Raw genomic sequence first — 12,315 nt, forward strand, 5'->3', positions numbered from 1 at the left:
GGTTCGAATCCCGGTTCGCCCTGATTATGTTCCTAGGTTTGTCAGCAGCATACCCGTGCTCGTGGGTTTCACCGAAGTGGTAAACGTCTGAGACCTGCACCACTCCGGGCTTTCCTCCCACATTAAGCTGACACGCCGTGATATAACTGGAAAACTGTTAAAAGCGGCGTCACACCCAAATCACTCACTCACTCACTCTTGAAAAATGTCCATCGCCTTCATCTTACACAGTCAAACAATAATCACTTTAAATACGCAATGCCAGTAAGAAAGTCGTCAAAAGTAACAAATGTTATATTTGGGATAACACATTCTTAGTAAAGTACTGATTCTCGTACTTTACGGAGAGTCTTATCCTAAGTATAACATTTTTTACAATAATCGCTATAACAACAATTTGATACCTCAGAAGCTTGTATTGAGTCGCCACGTCCCCAGTTGGTCAGCATGTACTGTGGGATCTATATTGAACAACAAAAGTTCCTGTGACGTTGAATAAGATTTAATGCAAAGTTATGTTTTTTACCAAATCTGAAACAATTTCGGTTTGCAACAGATAAAAAGACTCCTGTAAGTGTTCAAATGGTTTGATTTGCCATATTGACTTCAGAAAATGCCTGATTTCATAACAAAACATGAACATGCCAAAATGTCAATTTACAAATCAATAGTGTGTGTGTCCACCTCTTGTTGCGATGCAAGCAACACATCTTTGTCTCATGGAATGGACCAGGCGTCGCACAAAGTCCTGTGGGATATCCGTCCATATCTGCTGGAGCATGTTTCGAAGTTCCTAGAGTGTCTGTGGAACACGCGGTTGACGTCGAAGGCGCCGATCCATCTCATCCCACATGTGCTCGATTGGTGAGAGATCAGGGGAGCGAGCCGGCCAGAAGATGACATTCACGTTGTTTTGTTGAAGAGAATCCTGAACAAGTCGAGCAATATGAGGCCGGGCGTTGTCATGTTGAAAGGTAATACCTGGGCCATGACGCAAAAACGGTAGAAAAACAGGGCCGATGATCTCGTCGCGGTAGCGCTGTCCATTGAGATTTTTCCACTACCAGTATCAAACGGGTCCTCTGTCTTGCTGTAATCCCACCCCATACCATAACGTTGCCGCCCCCGAACCCATCTCCTTCCATGACACAATGATTGACGTAACATTCACCTCGACGTCGGTACACTCGAATCCGTCTATTGCTGTGGCTGAGGTGAAAAAGAGACTCGTCAGTGAATAGAACTTGTCCCCACTGCATGGCCGTCCAGCGTAGACGCTGTCTGCACCACTGTAGACGTGCTTGACGGTGGTTTCCTGTTAAAATGGGACGTCTTGTGGGTCTTCTGGCGACAATCCCTGCACATCTGAGGCGACGACGTACGGTTTGAGAAGATATTCGTCGAAGGTCAGGGATGCTTCTTGCAGTCACTGTTGCTGACTGGAATCGATTTCGTACACTTGTGTTGTTCGAATCCAGTTGTCTTGTCGATTATTGGTTACGCGTGGCCTGCCACTCCGAGGATGGTCTCTGAGTGCATTCGTCTATTGCCAACGTTGCCATAAACACCAAATTGTGTTTCTGTGGACGTTAAATTGTTTTGCAACATCACGTTGATTCGATCCTGCTACAAGCATACCAATGGCTCGCAGACGCTCATTTTCGGACAGGCGTGGCATTTCGTAATGTTGAATAATTGCGTAATTTTGTTGTTTTTCTGAGTGGTTGTTGTCAGCACGATACTAAACAATGCATATGGAATCCCGCTAACGCACATGTTTTTATACCCATTCTTGGGTAGTGAAATGCATGGGGCTTGCATAAAAGTTAACTTTTGCATGGAATGCATGCTTTTCTGTAGCAGTTGCGTTTTTTGGTGACTTGATTCCATACATGTACAACAATATTGAAAATCAAACTTTATGTGTTTGAAAAATACACTAAAATATTGTTGTCACAGGAACTTTTGTTGTTGAGTATATACGGAGTACCAGTCTGGCAAACATCATATTGTCCTTGGAAAACACTCACCTTAAGTACACAGAAATCGATGCACCCAAATGTTTTAAACTGTTTATGCATTAATGGACATTATTGAATGTAAAGAAAATAGTCTGTATAAATTTTAGAATCATCAATAATACACACACGATCGGCAGACAATATTGACTGAAGGATTAATGATTCTGATTGAGTGCATAGGCAACTTGCATAATATTAATATATCATTTTCGCCACGTGTAATATCACGTGACTGAAATGTTTGAGGGTTCATCTTGAAAAGGTTCCGGTGATGGCCAGACCCAGTCTCACACCCTGAAGCCAGAGAGAACATGTGAGTACAGTTTACTGATATATCCCAACTTGATGCTCGCGAACTACCGTTATCTCAAAGTAAAACGATCCAAAGACAACGAATAGTTCTTTTCGCCGCAGTCCGCAATTTTACAGCTACATGTACAGTAAACTAAGGTTCTAACAAATTTTAGTTCGTAATAACCGTAGTTCGTTATAAGCATATATACAGCATATAAACAACAAATGGCCGGTATAAAAAAAATAAGCTCGTTGTATAGGTCAGTTCGTTATAAGCGTGTTCGTTGTAAACGTAGTTTATTGTTTATCGACTTTGGTCAAATGGTGCTCATCGTGGTCAGGCTTATCAGTACAACTTCGGGACACCACGTCACACGACCAGATGGGTCACGCAGTTAAACCATCCACTTATCTTTAGAGTAACGATGCCCTGTTCTGTACTGGAATCTCATAAATGTATTTCCAAAAGGAACTTGAACCATTTATTACCATGTGTTTCGGGAAGACGGAATGTGCAAGGTCATGTATAACACTGCAACTTCGATAGATCAATGTCCAAGATATCAAATTTGTAACATTTCCATTGATATTATTCGTCAGTAATTACATTTGTATAGTAAATTTTATTCTGAGACAGTTCATTGGGTGAGTGAGTGAGTGAGTGAGTGAGTGAGTTAATATTTAACGTCACATCGGCAGTATTTCAGCCATATCGTGACGAGACAAAATTTGACATTAATAACATATATTTAAACTTTATTAAATTCTGTTGCCGAAGGACAGTATAATAACTAGAATATCACAGATTTTCGTAAAATTAGTTTGAGAACATGTAAAGATACATAACTAACTAATCATTCAACAACACATTATGAAAACGGGCTATAGATCGCCACCAACTGAAGGTAGAGCACCGCGCTGGGGACCATGGGGACTTACAGTACTTTTGCTGCCTGCATGGACCCCAGCTGGATTTACATCATCCCTTCAGGTGTTGGCGAGTATTGACAAATTTAGCCAAACATTAAAATAACACATATGCTAAGATTAAAAAACGTGGAGGAAATAAATATACTTAGAAAGGCGTGGTCTTACATGCCTTCTCAGGGGGACAATAACTTCAAACTACTTTAACCCCCTTCGAGGATATAGCCACCAACAATCTCAGTTACTGATTTATTCTACCAATTGTAAAAATGAATTTAATCAAAATTTATGGAATAATTCCTTTAAAAAACAAGATTTAAATGAGAACTTACCACCCATTTCTGTGTCCCCTGCCGTGATATTGCTGGAATATTGCTAAAAGCGGCGTAAAACCATACTCACTCACTCACTCACTATATTTCAAAAGACATCAACGAATTATGACGCAATAGCATTGTCATTGTGATGCATCAGATAAAATTTTCAATTTCACTCATGCATTTATTTAACAATCTATCAACACATTGTTTGATTACCGTATCTCATTTTAGACCAGTTTTGTTAAACAGATTGCACAATTTAAGAATGCTGAATTTTCTTCTTGCTGTGATGATACCCGGTGTCGCTTCCCATATACACTTCTCCTATGTCGAGTCGTGCTACAACCCAAGCCTTTCACCCAACACCTATCATGCAACTCAAGTACTCAGCGTCACAGCCTGTGGAATACTGTGCGCGAGGGATGACGGGTGTCTGTCCTTCAGTGTCAAACCGGAGGGGGGAGATGTTACTTGTTATCTCAACGCTGACAGGAGGCGGGAAGACAATGGGTGTGGCAGTCAGTCGTACAGACATTACAATGTAAGTAGATTTATTTTCTGTTACGACCCGTGGGGATTCCGGGCAATGTTGTCCTTAGAGGCGACTAACGGGATCGGTTGGTCAGGCTCGTTGACTTGGTTGATGCATGTCATCACTTGTAGTGACGTTTCTTTTGCGGTTCAGTATATATCTTTGGCGGGTTATTTGGCAAGTTCTGTTTGAAAAACTATGTGTTATGAACCGTTATCTTGAACTATTCATGACTATGATTTTTTTGTAAGTTGTTACATTTATAAGTACCTGGGATCCCTTTGCGGAATGTTCTTAGATAGAGGACCTTCATATCCATGTCTTATAAGCGTTCCAAGAGAGCACCGTTTTGAAAGCGCGTTTTCCGTCATGGTGGCATGGAGATCAACCAACTGTATTTTACCGCATGCAAAATAAGAGGTATTTAATCTACAATGGGACTACATCAAATTTCAAAACACAGTAGGTTTATCTCCTAAATGAACTATCTGCTTCATTTGTCATATTGTATTTTTGTTATTCAGTGGTTTCTGACAGACCTGACTGTCGACGTGTGACTTTTGAATATTGCATGAACGTTGGACAGGGGTAATGCATCTTAAAGATATTATTTATATTAATTTCGTTCCATACCAGGGCTATGACTCAAGATGTCACTATGAAGGGTTCTTCCTGAATGACACGTATGGATGCAGGTGTTTCCATGGTTACATTGGCAAATGGTGTGACCGCCTTATGCAAGGTAACTGTAACAGGAAGTACATATTTTACGATCGCATGTTTTTTTTCTTCACAATATATAAAACATGTCATTTTGCTAATGCCCAGTGTGTCAGAGGAACTGTTTATAAAGTGAAGGCTTTAGAACAAGGCTGTGGTAAAAATACCTGTATTGATGAAATCCATGCACGTAAGAACCGGATCTAAACGAACCCAAAAACAGAATTCCAAAAGAGGCATGGGTGTGAGTAAAACAAGGCAAGACTACTTTCGTGATATGGGTTCGAATTCATGTTTCGACCTGATTATCGTCATTTGGATGGTCACGCGTTCTCGTGGATTAGACTTGCATCACTTCAGGCCTTCTCCGACAAAGGGTGTTTCAAAGCCGGTTAAAGCAAACTCACCAGATGACCATATTGCACAGCCCACCGAGGAGATATGCTGCTAAAAGAGAAATATTTTTTCAAACGATACAATTAAGCTTTAGACTCATTAAAAAGAGTTTCCTGGTTTAAATTCGAGAACGCACAGCAGACTGAATGGTGCAAATTTCTTATTGCAGACTGCTCCGAGGGCCACACCACTGATCACTACAAAGGCCAACGGGACGTATTTTACATTCATCCCAACAGTTCCTCCGTGAAATACCGGGTGTTCTGTACCATGGATTACAAAGGGAAGACGTATTTCATGCACAGAAGTTATGACTTCTCGTACGTCAATTTCGCAAGGTCTTGGGAAGAGTACAAACATGGTTTTGGAGATCTGCAAGAGAATGGTTAGTGGTGCACACACATTTACGACCCGTGAAGATCCGGGGTAGAATAGATCTTCAGCAACCCATGCTTGTCGTAAGATGCGATCAACGGAATCGGGTGGTCAGGCTCGCTGACGTGGTTGATGCATGTCATCATATCCCAATTACGTGGATCGATGCTCATGATGTCAATAACTGGATTGTCTGGTTCAGACTCGATTATTTACAGGCCGCCGCCATAACAAGAAACAAGAAACAAACAAACATACATTTACATTGCTTTTGTAATACAGTGTCCATTTGCAGTGAGTGGAGGGTATGCAACCCGAAACATTAATTCTGAAAATAAATGTGAAAATCCAATCGAGAGGAACACAAAGGACCAAACTAACGGGGTTGTCGCTCAACGTTGCTAAAAACACATATTTTTATATTAGTTCCTGTTGTGAACCTACGAAAATGTTTGGTGGTGATGACTAATTGTGTATATGAGTATACAAGCATAACGTTCAGGATTACATGAAACTGCAACAAACGCTTTAAGAATGAGTGAGTGAGTAAGTATGGTTCTACGCCGCTTTTAGCAATATTCCAGAAACATCACGGCGGGGGACACCAGAAATGGGCTCCACACATTGCACCAATGTCGGGAATCGAACCCGGGTCTTCGGCGTCACGAGCGAACGCTTCAACCACCAGGCTACCCGAGCGCTCCCTTTAAGAATGACATGTATATCCTGATGAGCATCAGGTTAACATTCAATATACTTGGTGCAAAACACAAGCTTGGGTATTCTCTTCCAAAAACTATAAAATGAAATAATAAAGTAATCTGGCTTGTTTACAACTTAACAGAAATATATAAACAGAAATCTGGGCAGATGATTAATTTCTAATGATTAATTTTTTATCTCTATATGTATCATTGTTATTGAAAGGAATAATACATGTATTTGCCATATTGCAGCATCCAGTCGTAATTTAGCATTTATTATATACTTCAATGTGAAAGACTCAGTTTTCTGAAGTTGAGAAAAGTGATATTTTCACTGCAGTGAACATAACACTAACGGAAGTATTGTCATACAAGAATTACCTCCCCTTAGATTGTCTCCCTTTATCGTAAGTGTCACACCCGTACACAAATCGCTGACGTCCTTTTTACGTTAGTTCCACATTGGCAAGGCAAGGCAAAATAATGACAGATGGTCATTTATGGAGTTGACGCTTCTTGTTTTTTATTCTCTCTAAAATGTAAATTGTAAATTTCTCATTCGAGACTGATCGTGTCGCAAAAGCGCCATTTTTGTTACTTGACCATAGTGCATTCTTTCGCTTCCAACAGCGGTCTCCTAGTTTTCCAGAATATTTTTTGTTAAAGATGATTTTGTATATAATCCTATCTAAATGTATGATAAAGAAATTCCGTGACCCTAAATATTTTTTCATAAGTTTGTTAATATTGTTTAATATCGTGCAAACACGGAGCTACTTTTTAAGTCGCAAATACAAGGGTAGTGAACCGTCCCTGTGTGTTAACTAGGGAGAATTTATGTTTCAGGGTTTTAAAATTTGTAATAAAATAATTTAATTTTCCGAAAGACACATACACAAAAAGTATGTAATAAATAGGATATTTCATATATCTCTGACACATGAAATCTCCTCTATAAATTACGTTGTACCCACTTGAAGATTAAACGAAAAGCTGAATGCCGTGCAGCGATCGGTAAAATAAGCTGTGCTTATTGATTGACATTTTCCAATATCACGGATATGGAACTAGAATTAGGTTACAACCTTGCATGTTTGCTTCAGGAAACTTCTGGGCCGGTTTGGAAATGCTGCACCGTGTGACCACTAACAGAGATCATAAGCTGGTTGTTATGGCATGGTTCCCAGAAAATACAGATGTGCACTGGAGGCAACATTTCTATAACGACTTTAAGGTAATTCTATGTTGTTTGTTTGTTTGTTGTTTAACGCCGCACTGAGCAATATTCCAGCTGTATGTTGGCGGTCTGTAAATAATCGAGTATGGACCAGACAATCCATTTATTGACATCATGAGCATTGATCCACGCAATTAGGATACTTCTATGTCGTAGTCGTGACCGCGAAGAAAGCGTTTAGTGCCATGCATACATTATAGCTGGTCGTTAAGGCTAGGTGCATACATTATAGTTGGTCGTTAAGGCTAGGTGAAATACATTATAGTTGGTCATTAAGGCTAGGTGCAATACATTATAGTTGGTCGTTAAGGCTAGGTACATACATTATAGTTGGTCGTTAAGGCTAGGTGCATACATTAAAGTTGGTCGTTAAGGCTAGGTGCATACATTATGGTCGGTCGTTAAGGCTTAGTGCAATACATTATAGTTGGTCGTTAAGGCTAGGTGCAATACATTAAAGTTGGTCGTTAAGGCTAGGTGCAATACATTATAGTTGGTCGTTAAGGCTAGGTGCAATACATTATAGTTGGTCGTTAAGGCTAGGTGCATACATTATAGTTGGTCGTTAAGGCTAGGTGCATACATTATAGTTGGTCGTTAAGGCTAGGTGCATACATTATAGTTGGTCGTTAAGGCTAGGTGCATACATTATAGTTGGTCGTTAAGGCTAGGTGCAATACATTATAGTTGGTCGTTAAGGCTAGGTGCAATACATTTTAGTTGGTCGTTAAGGCTAGGTGTAGCGATTAAAATTATTGCATTTATATTGCGACACGCAAGTGCGTGCGTGCGTGCGTGCGTGCGTGCGTGCGTGCGTGTGTGTGAGTTCCTTCCATGGCGTGATAAAACCGAATTATGGTTAAGCACGCCGTTCAGCCAAACGCTTTGCATATGTATAATCTCGCCAAAATTTGACGAAGTCCTGCAGCAGAAATGAAAAGAAATGCTTGGAGAGACTAGCCTATGGTTCGTGACTGCTGAGACATGGCGAGTCAATACTTGTGGAAACTTATGAGTGAGTGACTTGGTAGATGGGTGAGTGGTGAATGTTATTTTACGATGTCGTGCAGCGTAGAGACTTGGGCAGGCATATCAGTTAAAAGCGCTCTGTACGCCGATGTGTTTCTGGGAATGGTGGTCTTGAGAGACTTAATGGATCGGGTGGACAGGCTCGGTGATTGGTTCATTGCAAACAAACAAACAAAGCGGCTTCGAACCAAACTCACTCCCTGTGTAAAATAACTTTTAACGTAACGATGTACTTTAATGGAACTGCTTTCTGTTCAACAATCCTTTCTGTTCACAGATAGACGGAGAAGCAAATCTCTACAAGTTCTCTTATACTTCATCAACACCAAACAACTGGGATGTCGGCGATCGGGAGCTAATGGACGGACTGGGAAGCTTAATTGGCATCCCTTTCTCGACCTATGATAACGACAATTCCCCCGACCCTGTCAACTGCCCCAACATAAGCGAGTCAGGATGGTGGTTCAAATTGTGTCATAAGTACAATCCCACTGGTCAGCCACGGCCACTATCGGTGGTCACCCAGACCAGCGACCCTACGTCCTTGTCATGGCCGCACCAGGAAAATAAGGCTCCCGTCACAATGACCATGTATATAGAAATAGATTGATACATTAGCTGGTGTTGTAATTGAGTTATGACTCAGTTACAGTATTCATGAATGTATTTCATTATTTAAGTGTCCCTTCCCTCTGGTGCCTTTGTATTATTGTCAGATTGATTATTGATAGAATGCGCTTCAATTTAATGTGCAGAGTTACGTCCCTTATCTGTACCAGGAACTGAACAGCCTGGGTTCGAATTCAATTACAGTATTCATGAATGTACGAGTATTTCGTTATTACAGAATTCCTACCCTCTAGTGCCATTGCCATATTGATTAGCTATATGACGGCAGTCTGTAAATAATCGCGTCTTGACCAGACAATCCAGTGAGTGACACCATGAACATCGATCCACGCAATTGGGATACGATGTAGTAACCTTTCTTGCGGCAACTAAATAACTAGTTGGGCCTTTATTGTATCAAAATACATCTTCATAAAGTGCAAACACTACACTTCTCATGACCGATGTTTGTGGGAACGCTAATCCGTATTATCGGATTAAAGTTATAAATCACACTATAAGTGGCCTTGGTCGTCTCTTTGGGATTATAAACTAAACATTACGGGAGATTCTTCCAAGCTGGAACCCAGTTTCTACTGTCGCGTCAGCGCCCTGACAGAAGTTAAAAAACCAGGGCCCACTTGCACAAAGCGATCTTAGCGCTACGACTCTGTTAAAGTATGGGAGTTACGATCATCTTAACGATAAGATCGCTTTGTGCAAGAGGGCCCTGCCGTTGCCCAGCTGTGTAGAGAGAAGCTGGTTAGGGAACATTTGGTTTGATCCGATGTCCTTTAATCTATTTGGACCTACCTCACTAAACTGGTCAGCTGTATTTTCGGACTGACTCGTTAAATATTCAGTGCTGCTTACCAGTGTATATTGCCTGTTAGACTACTACACGCTGTGCGTGTTCAACCTGTGATTGCTAACATATAGCCTTAACGCTTTAGCTGGGTTATTATTGTCAAGTGGTAATAAATATTTAAAGTTCAGTGTGGTTTGTCTTTGTCAATGCGCCTTAATACATTCAGTCTTTCTACTTATTCATTTTCTTTACTGTCACGTGTGCGAATTCACGATCGCTGGAAACTTTTGACAATTACGAGTCGGCTCCTCTGTGAGTGAGGCGTTACTCCAGCACAGGGGGTGTAATCGTCAGGGATTACCGTGACAAGAGGAACAATTGGGGGCTCATCCGGGATGTTATTGTACATTTGTTACCAAAGTTCCCGTCATTTCGAATTCAGTGTCAACTCCCATTGAGAGTGTTACTTTGGATATTGTTAATTACTCATCATGGCAGACGTAAACAAACCAAGGAATTTAACAAAGAAAAGGATTAATTGATTTTTTTTTGTTTAACGCTGCACTAAGCAATATTCCAGCTATACGACGGCGGTCTGTCAATAATCGAGTCTAGACCAGACAATCCAGTGATTGACATCTTGATCATCGATCCACGCAATTGGGATCGATGACATGCATCAACCACGTCAGCGAGCCTGAGCATCCATCCCGTTAGTCGCCTTTTACGGCAAGCATTGGTTGCTGATGACCAATTCTAACCCGGATCTTCACAGGTCAAGAGAAAAAAGGGAGTTTATAAAGCTGCGTATCGAGCACGAGTTTGGACTCTAGGAACTAGACGTAAGAAATGCTACGGGCAATTGAGACCATGAGAATAGTGCGTCTGGTTTCCGGATCAGTGCTTGCTATAGATCGGACCCTATTTTGATGAATCAGAAGTAGCTAGATCTTTTTCGCGTTTGAGCCAGCCGCTAAGTTGAACTGGGCTTAAATATGTGGCACATTCTAGTTCAGGGAAGGTTTAAAGCCATCTTCCCGAGGCAAGAGAGTTAACTGACTATAATAGTCCAGTTTCCCCCCTTGTCGAACTAGGCTGGTATTATGGAGTTACATTTTGGCTAGATTAACGAGTCTATGCATAGTTCAATCAAAAGCGCACAACGAAATCGTAATCTGTCGTGCAGATTTCGGTCGAATGCAGGATTTGCAAAACATTGGTACACCCAACTCGTTGTCAACAGATATTTTCCGAATCATTTCATGTTTTTAAACAAGGTGCTCACGTGATTTGATGCACTTCGCGATGTAAGACCTGCTTTATCACAATATAGATCTTGACTATCGATCAGATCGTCTTGACTGGGCGTCGCCATTTTGTTTGAAGAAAATGCAAGAGATACGAGAGGTGGAATCTGATTGGTCCATAGGAGAGGCTTAGAAGGGAACAAACTCGTAATAATCGAGTCTGGACCAGACAATCCAGTTGTTGACATCATGAACATCGATCCACGCAATTGGGATTGATGTCATGCATCAACCAAGTCAGCGAGCCTGACCACCTCGATCCCGTTAGTCGCCTCTTACGACAAGCATAGTCGCTTTTTACGGCAAGCATGCGTTGCTGAAGATCTATTCTACCCCGGATCTTCACGGGTTCGATTTTAAGTGGGGTCATCACTGAGTTTCAGTGATCCATTCATATAATTTTCATCACTATTTTGTCCTTATCACCCTTTGACAGTGTTCATATAAAGGGACCGACCCGTGAAGATCCGGGGTAGAATAGGTCTTCAGCAATCCTTGCTTGATGTAAAAGGCGATTATGCTTGTCGTGAAAGGCGACTAACGGGATCGGGTGGTCAGGCTCGCTGACTTGGTTGATGCATGTCATCGATCCCAATTGCGTGGATCGATGTTCATGATGTTAATCTTTGGATTGTCTGGTCCAGACTCGATTATTTACAGACCGCTGTCATATAGCTGGAATATTGCCGAGTGCGGCGTTAAACAACAAACAAATAAACAAACAAAACTTGTATGTACAACATCTTTCTAAAGTGCTAATGCTGCACCTTTATGACATGAATTATTTTAGTTTATAGGCTGATTCGCGGTATTGGATTAAAGTGTAAAAAATCTCACACTCTATAGCCTTGGCTGGGTGGACGGCTAACCGAGCAGGGGTTACCTACATCGTCGCCTGCGTTTTGTCGCCCCTCGTAATTCCTTAGGTTTTAGGAGACCGCCTCCGTGGTCTAGTGGTAGAGCGTCCGCCCGGAGAGCGGAAGGTCCGGGGTTCGATCCCCGGCCGCGTCATACCAAAAGACGTTAAAAGATGGAA

At 41.4% G+C, this 12,315-nt stretch overlaps 1 protein-coding gene across 1 annotated transcript; it reads left to right on the forward strand.

The window, feature by feature from the left end:
• Positions 1 to 3,820: 3,820 nt before the first annotated feature.
• On the forward strand, positions 3,821 to 9,165 carry LOC139469841 (microfibril-associated glycoprotein 4-like). Its single transcript, XM_071252146.1, has 5 exons — positions 3,821 to 4,103; positions 4,731 to 4,836; positions 5,380 to 5,595; positions 7,393 to 7,523; positions 8,833 to 9,165. The coding sequence occupies exons 1-5, from the start codon at positions 3,828 to 3,830 to the stop codon at positions 9,163 to 9,165; spliced, it is 1,062 nt and encodes a 353-aa protein (XP_071108247.1). The 5' UTR covers positions 3,821 to 3,827.
• Positions 9,166 to 12,315: the final 3,150 nt, after the last annotated feature.

Source organism: Haliotis cracherodii, unplaced genomic scaffold (genome assembly GCF_022045235.1).
Source record: "Haliotis cracherodii isolate W230 unplaced genomic scaffold, xgHalCrac1.p SCAF_2, whole genome shotgun sequence".
NCBI classification, from domain to species: domain Eukaryota; kingdom Metazoa; phylum Mollusca; class Gastropoda; order Lepetellida; family Haliotidae; genus Haliotis; species Haliotis cracherodii.

Coding starts and splice junctions, on each gene's coding strand:
- LOC139469841 (XM_071252146.1), top strand. CDS start 3,828: ATGCTGAATTTTCTTCTTGCTGTGATGATACCCGGTGTCGCTTCCCAT. Junction 4,104..4,730: donor AGTCGTACAGACATTACAAT/GTAAGTAGATTT, acceptor GTTCCATACCAG/GGCTATGACTCAAGATGTCA. Junction 4,837..5,379: donor GTGTGACCGCCTTATGCAAG/GTAACTGTAACA, acceptor TTCTTATTGCAG/ACTGCTCCGAGGGCCACACC.